The sequence below is a fragment of the Chenopodium album genome, chromosome 3 (assembly GCF_948465745.1).
Source record: "Chenopodium album chromosome 3, dcCheAlbu1.1, whole genome shotgun sequence".
NCBI classification, from domain to species: domain Eukaryota; kingdom Viridiplantae; phylum Streptophyta; class Magnoliopsida; order Caryophyllales; family Amaranthaceae; genus Chenopodium; species Chenopodium album.
The window spans coordinates 78,761,310-78,776,602 of NC_137836.1; the positions used below are offsets into that span (position 1 = coordinate 78,761,310).

General features: G+C 31.4%; 2 protein-coding genes across 2 annotated transcripts; both read right to left on the minus strand.

Moving 5' to 3' along the window:
• Positions 1-1,291: 1,291 nt before the first annotated feature.
• On the minus strand, positions 1,292-4,923 carry LOC145624350 (uncharacterized). Its single transcript, XM_081677365.1, has 5 exons — positions 4,246-4,923; positions 3,357-3,509; positions 3,128-3,269; positions 2,074-2,315; positions 1,292-1,613 (listed from the first exon to the last, which is right to left on the minus strand). The coding sequence occupies exons 1-5, from the start codon at positions 4,696-4,698 to the stop codon at positions 1,407-1,409; spliced, it is 1,197 nt and encodes a 398-aa protein (XP_081533491.1). The 5' UTR covers positions 4,699-4,923; the 3' UTR covers positions 1,292-1,406.
• A 2,550-nt stretch (positions 4,924-7,473) lies between these two features.
• LOC145624351 (protein LURP-one-related 11-like) lies at positions 7,474-8,727 on the minus strand. Its single transcript, XM_081677366.1, has 3 exons — positions 8,346-8,727; positions 8,002-8,232; positions 7,474-7,876 (listed from the first exon to the last, which is right to left on the minus strand). The coding sequence occupies exons 1-3, from the start codon at positions 8,625-8,627 to the stop codon at positions 7,742-7,744; spliced, it is 648 nt and encodes a 215-aa protein (XP_081533492.1). The 5' UTR covers positions 8,628-8,727; the 3' UTR covers positions 7,474-7,741.
• Between the last annotated feature and the right edge of the window lie 6,566 nt (positions 8,728-15,293).

Here is a 15,293-nt window from a genome sequence, read left to right on the forward strand (position 1 = left end):
ACTCTTATGAAAAGTTAAGGTTACTCATACATATAAATGAAGATTACTCTTATAAACTAATGTGGCCACACCGAGTGGCTAGCCACAAACAAAACATACCCATAATAATTTTTGTGTTCGTGTGTTAATTATGCAGTAGACATACTCACATACATATAATATAATAATTTTTGTGTTCGTGTGTTAATTATGCAGTAGACATACTCATATAATATAGCTAGTAATGGTCTTGTATTGAATGACAAGGCATCCGATGTAAGTGAGAAAGTAAATGAAATTAATTTTCCGATGAAAAACAAACAATTAAAAGAAGTATTTTGGATGAAAGATCCTACGAGTGGATTCTGGATGCCAGAGAACCACTTTGACGAAGTTGATGTGGCGGAGGTAAGACAGAAACTCGTTTACTATAAACAAGGATAGATCATAGTTATGCTTAGGATCTCAGTCCGTGATATCGTGACTGCGGGACAATTCTCACTATTTAACAATATTTGTGTGTTTGGATTTGTTTTAACTTGGTAAATTTTACATTTACATCAAGGGTACTAGTTGAATTTATTTTATTTTATTTTATTTTTTTTTGACAGGTAGTAATATTTACCTTTAAAACTTTATTACTTTGGTATAATCTATGTCATGTATTGAAAATTAATACGGAGTATCAAAAATAGAATTATTGATTTGCCTCAATTTATGTCCAAACTTGAACAGGCCGGCCTAATCTGGGACTAGGAACAACAGGTTAAAGTTCAAAACAGGCCAACAGCCCTCGCTCATGCATAATCGTCTAGAATAATACACATTACTCAGGTAATGTTGGTTAACTCAAGGAAAAGAAGCTAGATAAGAGTTTGGCATATACAAAAACAAGAAGTCAAATACACAAAAAGAACCACACACAAATACACAAACCCTCTTTGTAATTCTCCGCCACATACAATCGTGTATTCATTTATATTAATTATCTTGTTAGTTCTCAATTCAATTTATATATACTTCTCAATCAAACACATTTTCGCTTCCATTGCACACCCACCAACTCTAACAAGAAATTTTAGCATACAAAACTGTGAAGTAAAACTTGCCCCAATGACCAAAATTGAAAATTCAGACTGCTTCTAATTTATGCGGAAGGTGATTAATACTTTTGATCCCCAGAGGATACATAGTCACGACTCACAACTCATGAATGTTTCATACACAAATGTTGACATTGTTTTTTGATGATTAATGAGAGCAGTAACAATGTTTGTAATATATAACAACAATATCATTGATGACCAAAAAATTTCAACCAAAAATTTCAAAACTCAAACCCCTATGTGGGATTTTATCATTACAATAAGAGTAATACGTCGCTGATACATTGGTAGCCCATCAATCAAAATCCAATCTAGGCACAACTACAGGTAAAGCTGAATAAGCTCATCGCTGACTACAGATGGTGTCAAAACACCAAGATCTGTAAATAGAAGAGTCAGATATTGCGGAGGTGTATAGTCACGGGCAGATTTTTCGATCTCAACCTTTGATGGAACAGGCACACCGAAGTCAATAGGACGGAGGGCAGGAGCCATGTCTTTTTGATCCAGAGGATAGAGACGGGCAAACTGCAAAGGCAGGAACAAGACAGTTGGAAGCCAAAAAAAAAAATCATACATCAAAAAACATAAAAAAGAAAATTGATACCTCTTTTTTTTTTTAAAAAATAATCATAGAAAATGTTTATCCAAACCCATACAGACCTTTTGACCGTGATTTTTAGCCTAAATTACTCGATCAATAATGGTACTCCGAATAGGCAAATATCCCATTACCTTGTCATACAGCTATACTCATATTTAAAAGCTCAGTATAATCAAAACCTCAGTATATATGAACTATGAAGTACTTTGTAATAGGCTAACATAGAAAAGATTTGCTTATTTATTTAAGATACTACTAGTAAGTCAGGCACTTTTAAAGAGTTAAACTGTGATTAACACATACAGAAGAACATCTCATAATTCTTACACCCCTTGCCTAAACACCGTCAGAGCACAAGTTACAGAGATGTTGAGAGAAACATACCTTATAACTTTCAGCAGCAACATAAACTGGTTTGTTCAAGCTGTGAGCAACCAATGCAATCTGATAGGTTCCCATCATGTTAATTATGCCACCACTTTCAACCACTCCATCGGCCCCAACAAAAACCATATCAACCTCATCCATAGAATATGCAACTGCTGAGTCAATTAGGAGTTTCACCGGAACATCAAGCTTGGCCATTTCATTTGAGAAACGTAATCCAGTCCTGTCAGGCCTTCCCTCTGTAATGTTAACACAATGGAAGTTAAAAAAATATAAACAAAAGAAAGCAAAATTAAGCAAACAAAGGAAGGCCACTAACAAAAAATGCAATAATATGTACACATACATAAACAAAGTACATAGAATCTACTTTTAGTAAGAGAAGAAGTTACTTTGGTATAAGCCCCTTCATATAAGTTCCCAATATAATCAAAACGGAGACCACAGAACAAATAAATCCTAGAAAACATATTCCTTAGAAATTTTCCACTGACAATTTGCACATTCATACATCCCAACACTCCCAAGTACTCTAACCTCAGGTCAGAATTAAAACTAATACTGAAGCCTCTCTAAACTACTGCCACTAGCGTGCACTCATGAGTAATATATGACAGATTTAGCTATCAGAGGTGGACAAATCTTATTCTTTAAGTTAGGCAGAAAAATGAAAAACCTAAATAACACTTCGTGTAAAATTGCCACACATTAGTATTAGCACACATTGGCATGAGGATCTGAAACAGTTCTACAATACCATAACTGATGCGGGGTCAAAAAAATTTCAACATAGGTGCAACTTATAAACATAAAAATTTGAATAGCCACAAGGCAATTGAGAACTAATTAACATTTGGCTCTGTTATTGGATGAAGAAATTGTTCAAAGACTTGAGTCATAACAACCCTATAATTCAAAATTCAACTTATATAAGTTTGTTTGGCCATTATTTACACTTAAGCTTGAGCACTTGTTTGAGAACAGAAAGTAGATCCTGCTCAAGGCAATGAAAAGTTAAATCTAAAGGACAGTGACATGATAAGAAGAAAACCTGTGCAAAAAACACGAAAGGACTTTTTATTTTGCGCTGCTGTCTTCAACACCTCGAAGACAACTCGAGAGAAACCGTGAACCAATATGGTGCATCCATCAAATATGAAATCTTGGCTAAGCATTGAGATGATTCTACGTGCCTGCAACAATGAACTCAATTGTATTGTTCTAGTTTCTCCACCTCATGACCTTAAAATATTCTTTAATTCATTGACAGCTATACTCACCTTGTAAGATATCTCCCCAAACTTCTCTGCACGCTCGATTAAGCGAGACCTAGCGGAATTAAAGTCTTCATACTCTAAGGCAGAAGTTCTGGTTACATATCGCATAAACAGATCACAAGCAGCAGTTAAGGAGATGGACGTTGCATCCCATGACTGAAATATTATGATGGCAAATGGATTAAATTAGAAGTCATGGAGAAGGGGGTGGCAATCTCAAATCCTATTTCAGTTAACAAGGCACCGGAAAGTAACTACTAAAACAAACAAGGCTACACGGCCTACACCTAGCTCAACAATAGTATCCATTAGGTACTATTTCAATTATTACAAGGTTCTCAAGCAACTCCACATGACATAAAACTGAAAACAAGCAATCACTTCAACATCTGCATTTGATCAATTTTATAAGAAAAACAAGTTCCAACATAGTACTATGTAATGCACTGATGCTAGATACAAAACCTGTACATAAGCCTACATTCACTTCATGTTCAAATAACCGCGAAAATACAATGTTTCACACAACATGTAACAGAACCAACTTAAATTGTCAGTTATACAAGTCACAATAAATCAAAAACATCCATTAACAGGTCCCATTCCTCAACAAATTCTAAAATCATTTGAAACATATAATTCGCTCATTTGAAACATATAATTCGCTTCGCGCTACATTCTCTATCAATTGAACAAAATCATCCATGAATCTAAATTCACCCATGAATCCAAAACTATCAATTGAACAAAAAGGCAGGGAGTACATGATGATCATCAAAGAGAATTTCACCCCAAATTTCTTAAACCCAGATAAATTACTTACAACACTAAATTCAGCTCAAAATTCCAAAAAAATAAATAAAAATTGACAAAACCAAATGAAAAAAATTACCTTAAGAGAATCAGAAGCTTTCTTAAGCTCAATCTCAAGTTCCATCATAGTAGTAGCATTACTCGACCTAATCACAGAAGCCAAAGCCCTAATTGCCGCAACAGCCTCAGCCAAATCAGGCTGTTTTCGCCAACTATTAAACTCCTCAATCACACTTCCCCCCTTCTCAACCCCACAACCATCCTCCACCTCCGCCGCCGTAACCTCGCCGGAAAATCCGCCGGCAACGGCTGCCTGAGCTTGCGCCAACCAATCGCTCGTAACAACCGCATGATGAGCTGCCCTTGTTTGATAATACGCCGAAATATTAGGGTTAGGGTTAGGGTTTAGGACGGAAGTTTCCGACATTGAAGGAGGTGGTGGTGGATTCAAAACGTCGTCGATTTGTTGTTGAAGTAATAATTTTTCTTGTGCTTGGTTATCAAGGATGAAGGAAGGAGATCTATACCACATTTATTCACTTTTTTTTTTTACTATTTTGTTTTTTTTTTGTTTTTTCTTTTTTGCATAAATTTTGATTTGTTTTGATTAAATTGAAATATTAATGAGAATAAATTCGAAATTCGTCGGAATAATTGAATTTTCCGGGGCCGGAATTTCGGATTCGACGGAGTGAAGAAATAAAAATAATGAAAATGGAGAAAATTGATAAAAATTGCAGATTCTGGAAATATGAAAAGAAAAAATGGATAATTTGCCACGTAAGATTGGGCTTTAGGTTCTGTTTGTTTGGGCCAGCTGTTCTTAAAGAGCCCACTTTACTCCGTTTATTTTGTATACTCTTTACACCATTTGTATTTTTTTGCAATTGCATCTGTTTAACATTTGCACTATTTCGAGAGTGAGGTATAGCTCAAGTGGTTAGAGCTTCCCTCCCGATTACAGGAGATCCTGGGATCGATTCTCACCCCCGCCCTTTGTGGCTCTCTAAACACTAAAAAAAAAAAAAAAACATTTGCACTATTCATACAATAACCAATATTAGAATTTTATGGGCCAATTGACCAGATTGGTAAATAAAAAAGACCTCTACCTATAATTTGGTAAAAAAAACTTACTCCGGCAACAGTTTGGTAAAAAAAAACTAACAATATGCAACAATTTGGTAAAAATAATAAACTCCGGCGACATTTTGACCAAAAAATCTATTTTTTTTTCCCGACAAACTCTTTAAAAATCCTATTTTAATTTGTTTTTGTGTTCTTAAATTTATTTTTTTCATTTACAATATTGAATTTACATGTCATTCCTTTTTATTTCCAACCCCTTTTTAAAAAAAATTCGTTAACAAGGGGTATGAAACTTAAGTGAAAATTGATACTTAACGTTTTTTTTCTTCAAATTGTTATTTCTGTAAAAAAAGGTTGGTAAAATAACAAGAAAAACGAACTATATTAAGCATTCGCGAGTAATTTATCGAAAATTTTTGTATTTTTTGGGTTAAGTGTCGCCTGAGATTATTTTATTTACCAAATTGTCGCTTAAGGTTATTTTTTTTACCAATTTGTCGCCGGAGTAAGTTTTTTTACCAAATTGTCGCTAAGGGTCTTTTTTATTTACCAATCTGGTCAATTGGCCGAATTTTATGCATAATAATAATAATAATAATAATAATAATAATAATAATAATAATAATAATAATAATAATAATAATAATAATAATAATAATAATAATAATAATAATAATAATAATAATAATAATAATAATAATAATAATAATAATAATAATAATAAAAACATAGATTTGGTGTATATTTGTTGAAATCTTCTTAATTTATAACTTCAATAATTATCAAAGCGGAAAGAGGGTGTTACTTTGAACATATATTAGTCCGATAGATAATCAGGTAGAAAATATTCAAAATATATAGACTATAATTTCGAGCCAATATTATCCTTACGAATGAAATGTAATAGAGAGTAGCTTTAGAGGGACAAGTTATTAGAACAAATAGTATTTTTTCCTTATCACTTGAAACTTGTCATGGGATTAGGAGGGAAATTAATTATGTCCGTGACAAGTTGGACATGTAATTTTCAAGGAGTGGTAACACCATATTTAGCCACTTGCAATGGTAGATTGTAGTGTTGGAAAAGAAGGAGACATGAGAAAAAATTGTGTTATCAATTGGGCATTTGGGCTGTAAGATTAACAATATAACACATATATTTTTCCAATTGTATATTTATATTGCACTAATTGGTATTTGAACTATAACTTCACTTGCTAATTGCTATAGACTTGTTAATTGTTATATAGAAGAAAGTCTTCTACCCTCTAATACTTGGTATTTACTAAAGGCAAAAAAAATTATTTCAAATTGAGCCTACCTTTGGCAAGTCATGGTCATTCAATGACAAATGACAAGTTACCATATCAATGTCAAGTGGCAAGAGTAAAACAGAATAGTCATGATAAGGATTACGGCTTTAAATTTTCTTTTTTAGGTCATGACACAGAATCCCTGACCGTACAACTAACCGAAGAGACCTTCTTGTAGCCTTCAAAAGGGGGCAAACATATCTTCAAAAGCCAAGGCCATCTAATGACCTAAAACTAAACTACAACTAATATACAAACAAATCAAAACTAACTTTCTTTTGTTTAGGTTTTATTATATCCAAAGCTACCATATCAGTATTACTATAAACATAGTGTAAAAAGCAAATACCTCATTACCTTTAATAGTACTAAGGAATGAGAATAATAATCTCTCTTTGGCCTTTGAGACATTCTTTTTTGTGGACCCAATTACAATAGATTGAAGTATTGAACCCACGCATACTTATCCCAAATTAAACAAACAAATAAATCTAAAGTAATGAGCATGTACTTCAAAGAATAAGGATAATCTAATTTGTACGTTGAAATTTTTTCATTCTTTTTGTTAGGATTATTCAAATTCTTGGCAAGGTAGTAATGTTATCATAGGAGAAATTGATGTAAACTTATAGATGATAATAATAATAATGATAATCTTTAATTTATATCTATTATTGTTTGTAATTTTTCAACTTGTAACGTAAAGCAATGTTATTGCTAGATCATCAACAATCTAGTATGCAAGAAGAAAAAGAATGATCCCATCATGAAGCCGTGTTTCTTGAAATCATTGCTCGTTGCACAAAAACAAAAACAAAAACGGCCAATGGAAACGAAAACAAAAACGGAAATTCAAAGAGACAACAAACATTGATTGAAACCAAAATTAGGAGTGTATATACATGATAATATAACGTACATGAACAATAGTCATATGCAATTATGCAAATCATGGAAGTCGGATAAAAACCATGCCATTTACATCTCAGTATCTTTTTTGACAGCATCGAGTTGTAAACAACTGTCCAAGATAGAAAAAAAAGAAAAGAAAAAAAAAGAGAGAGAGAGAGAGAGAATATCTACAATCGGATCATAATCCCAAAACCCCAAAAAAAACATTGGGTACTCGATCTATGCTTTTATCCTTAAGTACAAAAGAGAAAAAAAAAGTCTTCACATTCTACAGTGAATTAGATTATATGCAACCATTAATCCCATAATTAGAGAATGGTCGATATTAGGCTCGATCACTAGTGTCAATACATCGCTTCCCAAAACTACACCTCCCGTTGATTGTTTTCTTTTCATCTGCATAATATTAACAACAAAATATAAGATGATTGTATAATATAATATGTAACGAAATTTAATTTTATGATGAAATAATTAAATTAGATGAATATATGAAAAATTATATTGATGTTAATTCTTACCTCAGCAATGAGACCTCCCAATCTATTTACAATTTTGCATGATGTTAAGTCGTTTTTGCTCTTCTCAATCTTGAATGCGGGTGATTTTTTATCATGATACAAATTCACCACCACCTCATTTCCCAAGGGCATTTTAGGAATTTTCCAACTCTTTCTCACTTGAAACCACCATGATTCTCCCTTTGTTTTCTCATTCTTATATCCTTCCCAACGTGCCAATAGTCTAAATTTCTGCATCACACACAAAAACAATATTAGTAAACTAGCGATATCATATATGAAATTACTAAAATACCCTTTTTTTATTTTTACCGAAATAACATTTGTTTTGTTCTTTTATTTACCTTTCTTAGGATTGTAAGGAGAACACGGCCTTGAGAATCCATGAGGAAGACTTGATTACAACCTTTAGAAGAATAATTATCAACCCTATATACAACTTCACCATTCGAGTCGAAAACGGTACAACCTTTACCTCCAAGAATGAGCGATTTCATCCAAATGGTGAAGATCTCTCCTTCTCCCGAAGAGGAGAGCGATAGATCATCCGGTTGCGAGGTTGATAGATCCGAAACCGGAGTTGCTAATGGTGCCGCGAGTTGATGGGGATGAATTTTTATTGACATATTCTTTGTTTTTAAGATAAAAGTTTAATGTATGTATTATTGTTAAGTTTTAACAAGTAGATGAAGAGTTAGAGATAATTGGTGTGTTTATTCCTAGTTGTGGTGAGGGCATTTTATATAAGTGTTAAAAGTTTTAAGCAACCTAATTATGCGCAAGTCAAATCATTAGTTTAAGATATCTAGTTTTTAATGGTGGAGTTAATGGCATTTTGTGTTTGAGATTTAGTTAAAAAAAAGGGTCGTTGGTAAGTAGTAGTGCATGAGGAGGGTAAAAGTATGAAACCATATTATAAAATTATAATATAAAGTTTGTGCATGATTAATTATATTATATATTTGACTGCTTCTGGTTTAAAAAATTTTATAGGTCACACTCATGAAAGCAACTTCCTTTGAATTTCATTGTATAAAGAAGACTCATGGGGGTCGTACGTTTTGGCAATTAAGAAGGAATTAAGCGTATTACACTTGAATCATTTACGACCAAGTAATTAGGATTTGAATAATATTGTTAATTAGAGTATAAATCATTGATTTTTTCTTCATCTTAATTTTTTGGTTATTTTATTATGTATTTTCACCCTTATTAGCTGTTATTGTTTCTTAATCTTAGGTCCTAATTTTTCTTCTATCTTAAGATTCTCATCCTTGTATCATTTCCCAACTCAAAATTCAAGGCGTGGAGTTGTCATTTTTATTTTGGTATTTTATTATTTTATAGTAGATCTGTTTTAGATATATTTTTGCATTAATTATCTAAATATTATATATGATCCGAATACCCTTTAAAATTATATTTACCTCGCTCATCTATCTCTAACTAAAAGTCTCATTTGTCACTATATTATTGTCTATAAGTAACATTCTTAAAAGTCTTGCTTTTCATCAGGGTGAAGAATTGAGGATCATCATCCAATTTAAAAACAAAGTATTAGAACCTCCCTAAATTAATTTAATTTTATCAGCAAAACCTCTCGATCTAAATTCTCACTTTTAAAACCATACGATTTTTAACAACAATATCCTTTGTTCCTTTTTTTCAAATATCGTGGCATCGTACGTAGAAAAAAAAAAGAAGAAGAGATTTTTATATATTTAAAAACGGAGGAAGTATTATAGTTAAAAGCCAGATCATACATGATAATTTCTCAAGAAATGTAGTTGATGTCGATCAACATATCTTGTGTTTACTTAGTATGGACTATGGAGTATTACATTTATCAATAATCAGTTAGGGAAATTATATAAAGATCACTAAAAAATGAATTATATATTAACAAGTACATGTACATGCTGACATAATATTAAGGGTATTTTATTTTAAAATTAGAAAGGAATATTTTCTTAAGATAGAGTGGATTAATATAATTAAGCATCAAATCTTTTATACGTAGTACATCAGATGCAGGTCTGATACACCCACACTCATCAAATTGCAGATGTTTCATTTAGTAATGTACTTCGTATCTTCGTTGGATCTAAAAAATATGTGAAATCATTCATTACTACGCCTTGTAAAAATCAATTTTGCTTGTAGAAATAGACACATAGATCGGATAGATGTATTAAAGAATTGTACTCGTAAAATTTCAATGGTAAGATCGATCTTTCTAAAACATAGAAGAATATCTATTTTTTTGAAAAAATAGAAGAATATTTTTAATTTCTAATAAATCAAAAAAATCACGGTTAAGTGAGGTATAAAAAAAAAGAAAAAAAAAAGATTAAATTGCATGGAAAAACAAACTAATTGAACATATATTAGAGCTAAATTAGATATTGCATTAACTAAAATATATGAAATTACAATGTACTTGGTAAATTTGTTTAATAGATGGTCATGTATGGCAGTATGTGGCACATAAATTTCAAATTACAATGAGAATAAAGATGAAACACGTTATTTTAACAGCAAATTAACAAATATAAGTAGTTAAATTAGTTGAGATTGTTTTCATTTCATCTAATTTGATAACATCTAGTATAAAGTTCGAAATTTTATATAGTCAAATATAAAATAAATAATTAATAAATTTTACATTTCAACTACTAGTACTTGTACATTGTATTTTCTCGATTATACTAATTGGAAGATCTCGCCAATAAGCAACAATTTATATACCGACATAACACCAAAATTAAGTTCCACATGCATGATGCATTCTAGTTAGCCGTGTACGCGCGGCTAAGGTTGTGTTTTGTTTACTTGGAATAATGTGAGATTGGGTAAAACTCTTGAATTGAAGTATATTCAACAAATCAATATTTATAAAGGTTACAATGTATAACAATTTTAATGTTTTGGACAGACAAAAAAAATACTATTATTTACACAAATATAATATTATTTTCTATATCTATGAGGAGAATAATCAATGAATATTCTCTATCAATCAAGTCTAAAATAGTCTATTTTGACCTTTTGATTTTATTGAATGTTAGAGTGTAATTGTCAACTAAAATATAAAGTATTAAATTTCTCAAACATAGTAAAGAGAACAAAACAAATAATTTAAGCACACGTGAGGTCAACGTGTGACCCGGCCCGACATGGGTGTGCACCACAAGGGACACACATTGGCCTCACGTGACACAAGTGTACAACTTATGCGTAGTGCTGAACGCTCCGATCCAACAGAACCACCATATCATGTTATGTGCTCTTGGCCGGCGCATAGCTAGCTAGCATATCATCTGCCATCAAATATTACCTGGCTCAACATAAAGGCCAGTTATTGAAAACAGCTTAATACACCCCTTAGATTGGTCTTGCATTAAGCTTAATCTACCCCTTAAATATCTAGGAGGTCTAGTTCAAACCTAATATGGCTGCCGCCCAAAGCTTAATTTCAAGCATTAATATATATTGTTTAGGTCTTCTAATTAATTATTTAGGTCCTCTAATTTGGCTTTTTGTAGCCAGCCAATAAGCATCTACACGGTTGTAGAATCTAACCCTCACCCCCAAAATAGGCATCATGCCAACACAACAAAATTTGTCCACCAACTAACGAAAAGTATACAAGTAACAAAATTAACAAAATTCTAATTGTGTGGTCAAGAATGTGTCATCAAGATTAACAAAATGGTAACACTAATTATATAATCATCTATTAATAATTAAACAAATACTAATTATCATCGTTAGCATATATATAGGTGGTTCTTGTTTTACACTGTGGTGTATTACATGTAAGCATCCATGCATTTATGTTATTTTATATACTATGAGTAATTAATAAGGGTAGCTAGCCAAGTAGATTTTTATAGCTTTGCTAAAATAATTATTTTTATTTCATGGTTTTAATTCCACTTTCTTTATTGTTTGAAAGCTACGTCCCATTTTTGACTTCTTGTTAATAACCAATTAAAAATTAGTATAAGATAATCATGAATTAGAGATTATATATAATATAAGCAAAGGCGGTCGAATTTGCTTAATTAATACACTAGGGTCTTAATCTTATCAAACTTAGTGACTCCATGTACTTATACAACGTATTATTATATTAATATCTTTGGTAATCCACTATTACATTGTGGAAATCAAGTCACCCAAGTGCCATGTATATGGAAATCGATGATGTAGTAATAAAATAATTTGTGATAGGAGCTTTGTTCAGAGGTTTACTTCTGTTCCAATAGCATTGTTTTGTATATAGCTACTAGCTAGTACCATGATTTTTGGAAGATTACGTACTTAATATCCAAGCTAAGCTATGCTGATTAGTATTTCATTCCAAGATGATATGGACTAATCAAGCTAAGCTAGCTCTTTTGTATGAAATTACTTATTGATATGATATATATATACACGTTTCGAGTGCTAAATATATTGTAGAAAACACTTCTTTTCGACTAGAATTAGTTGTCACATTGTCTTAACTTTACATGATTAAATTAAGTATATGACGCGAGTACACGATTTTATTTTACTCGAGAATGATAGATTCAAAATTACAAAAGTAGATGATATTATGATAACACCACTATTTTAAAAGACATATGTTTAATTTGCTTTGTTATATTACTTGGTTATTACTACCTTGGTGGATTAAAATTGACAAAAAGATTAGATAATCATTGTTAACTACGAACATAAAAAGTAGTTTAAGGCAGAGTATTCAAAATACTAGCTATTGTAGTAAATAGTACCCATGAAGCTAGCTGTGTGAGTAGATGTTATATGTCAACTACTCATGGTAATTTTTAGAGATAGTTGTTAACATAGATGTATGGTGAATGTGTTCATCATATACTAACTATATACTTCGTATATATAGATATATTGAAATAGTAATATACAAGCTAAGGTAATGTATGTAGTTTCAACAACCACTACTCCAATTAGCTTTTGTAAAACACTACTTCAAAACTTAAATAGTATCATCCATCTCTACTTTGCCACACACTAATATTGTTAGCTACGGAGTAATATACTAAAACTTAAATTATTTCAAAATCTGTTGCCAATTAAATATGCCGTAAAAGATGAGGTGTGGCGAAATGACCTTACATAGACCTAATTAGGGTCTGTTCTCTTCAGCTTATTTTCAGTTCAGTTCAGCTCCAATCAGTTCAGTTCCTAATTTCTTTCTCTCATTTAAAAACAGTTTAGTTCAGTTCAATTCATCTCCAATCAGTTCAGTTCAATTCAGCTCAGTCAGTAAATCAGAACAGACCCTTAGTATTAGAATATTGGATATGACTACAATGTCTACAAGTAGTAATAGTGTCGGTAAGGTTGGCTCTATTGCCTCTATGTTACTTCATAAGCCTGAATGCCTGATTACCCGATTGGAATATATATTATTCGAACAATAATTTATGTTTAATTAGCAAGGTGTAATATTCACCTACTACTACTAATAGAGGAAATCATTCTATTAATAACTAGAAACGTTTCTACTTGTAACAAAGAAATCCGTACTACTTTATATTAACAGAAAATTGCCCTTGCTGACCATATTATACATTCCAAAATTATATCCACAAATAATTCAAGTATGTCAAAACTATAATCCACCATGAATGAAACCAAAAACATTATATATCTAGTAGAATGAGAATATGATGAATTGGAAGAGCACCTTAGCTTAAATTGTAACTAAATTAGACATAAAAATAAAGATTAACATAAGAATTAATTATAAAAAGATACTATAGCATTATCTATCTTTAAATTAATTTAGTTTGGATAAGAGGAGACTTTAATTAAGAAATAGCTAAGGAATCCATTCATGCACTAAACTAAGCATGACCAAACTATAACTTTAACTTGTAATCAATCAATCTTCTAGCAAATTCGATAATACAAGTATTTAATGTTTAATCTCCAAAGTAGATGCATGCTAGTTAAGTTGACAAGCATGATCAATACACGTGCAATACTATTAGTGACACTATGACAGGTAGTGTTTCTCTTGATCTAAGATAATAATTAAGGGCACTAATTAAACAATTAGTATGACATATCTTGGGGTTGTTCAATTGATTTTTAAAGAACATAGGGTGGATAGATGTATTCATAAGAGTGGACATAGAATCCACTTTTAAAGGCTTATTATATATACATTAATACATGGAAGCTAGCAATCAAATATATATGCATCGGATGTGGTAATTGAACTCTCACATAAACTTTTAAAATTAATCCGAAATATACTCATGTAAGACGGTGGTAGTTATTTCAATAACAATCTATCTGAAACTCGACCTTTATGATTTTTTTTTTATATTAAAATAATCATATTAAAACTAAATAGTAAAACAGTGGTGGCAACATCGGTTGCGAGGATGTAGGCTTGGTTTAAGCTCCCGGTCTATTTGATCTATCTTGTGGACATTGCACAAACCTTTTGAAATTCTTGTTGGCTTGCTTGATTTTCGAGATGGATGTCCATATTAGTTGTATATCAACCTTGTTCTCTTCCCTTAATATTTCGAGTATAATTAATTCCTCAATCTTATATTCACGTTTAATTCTCTTAACAATTCAGAGTATTAACTAAGAAACAATAATTAATCCTTGGAGCTGAGTTTAATTAGTGTATACACTAATTATCAACTGAAACTTGTGGAAGAAACAAGTAGCTACTAAACTAAACAAAATCTACGTTCAAGAAGTACAATAACATTATCATTCTAACTACTTTACTACTTGCTTTATTTGGATAAGAGATCATCAAGTAGGAGTAATTAATAACAATTGCGATTAATTAACATTGGCTAAGCGCAACAAAATGACCTAACATTTGAATTTTGTAACAATTTTTGAGCTACTTTTTAGTCTTCAAAGAACATGGTTAAGACTTAATAAGATATTAATGAGATGTGAGCATTACCTTTTCTAATGATGTCTAAACCATATACGAGACAAAAAATTTGTGTGAGGATGCGTACAACCGGTGTTAATTACTCGGACTAAAAATAATAAGCAAAGTGGTGCATGTATATATATATGTACTATTTTACTAATTAAAATGAAACTTTCTACGTATGTACGTCAAGTTTTTGGCTAACTATATACCTCTATCGATGTGTAAAGGGCAATACGTAATATAATTCCTTGAAATACTATATCGTCTAATATGCCTTTGCTTCCTCATATTATACGTAAAGGGCAAACTTACTTCCTAATTTCCTACATATTAATAAAGTAGTAAT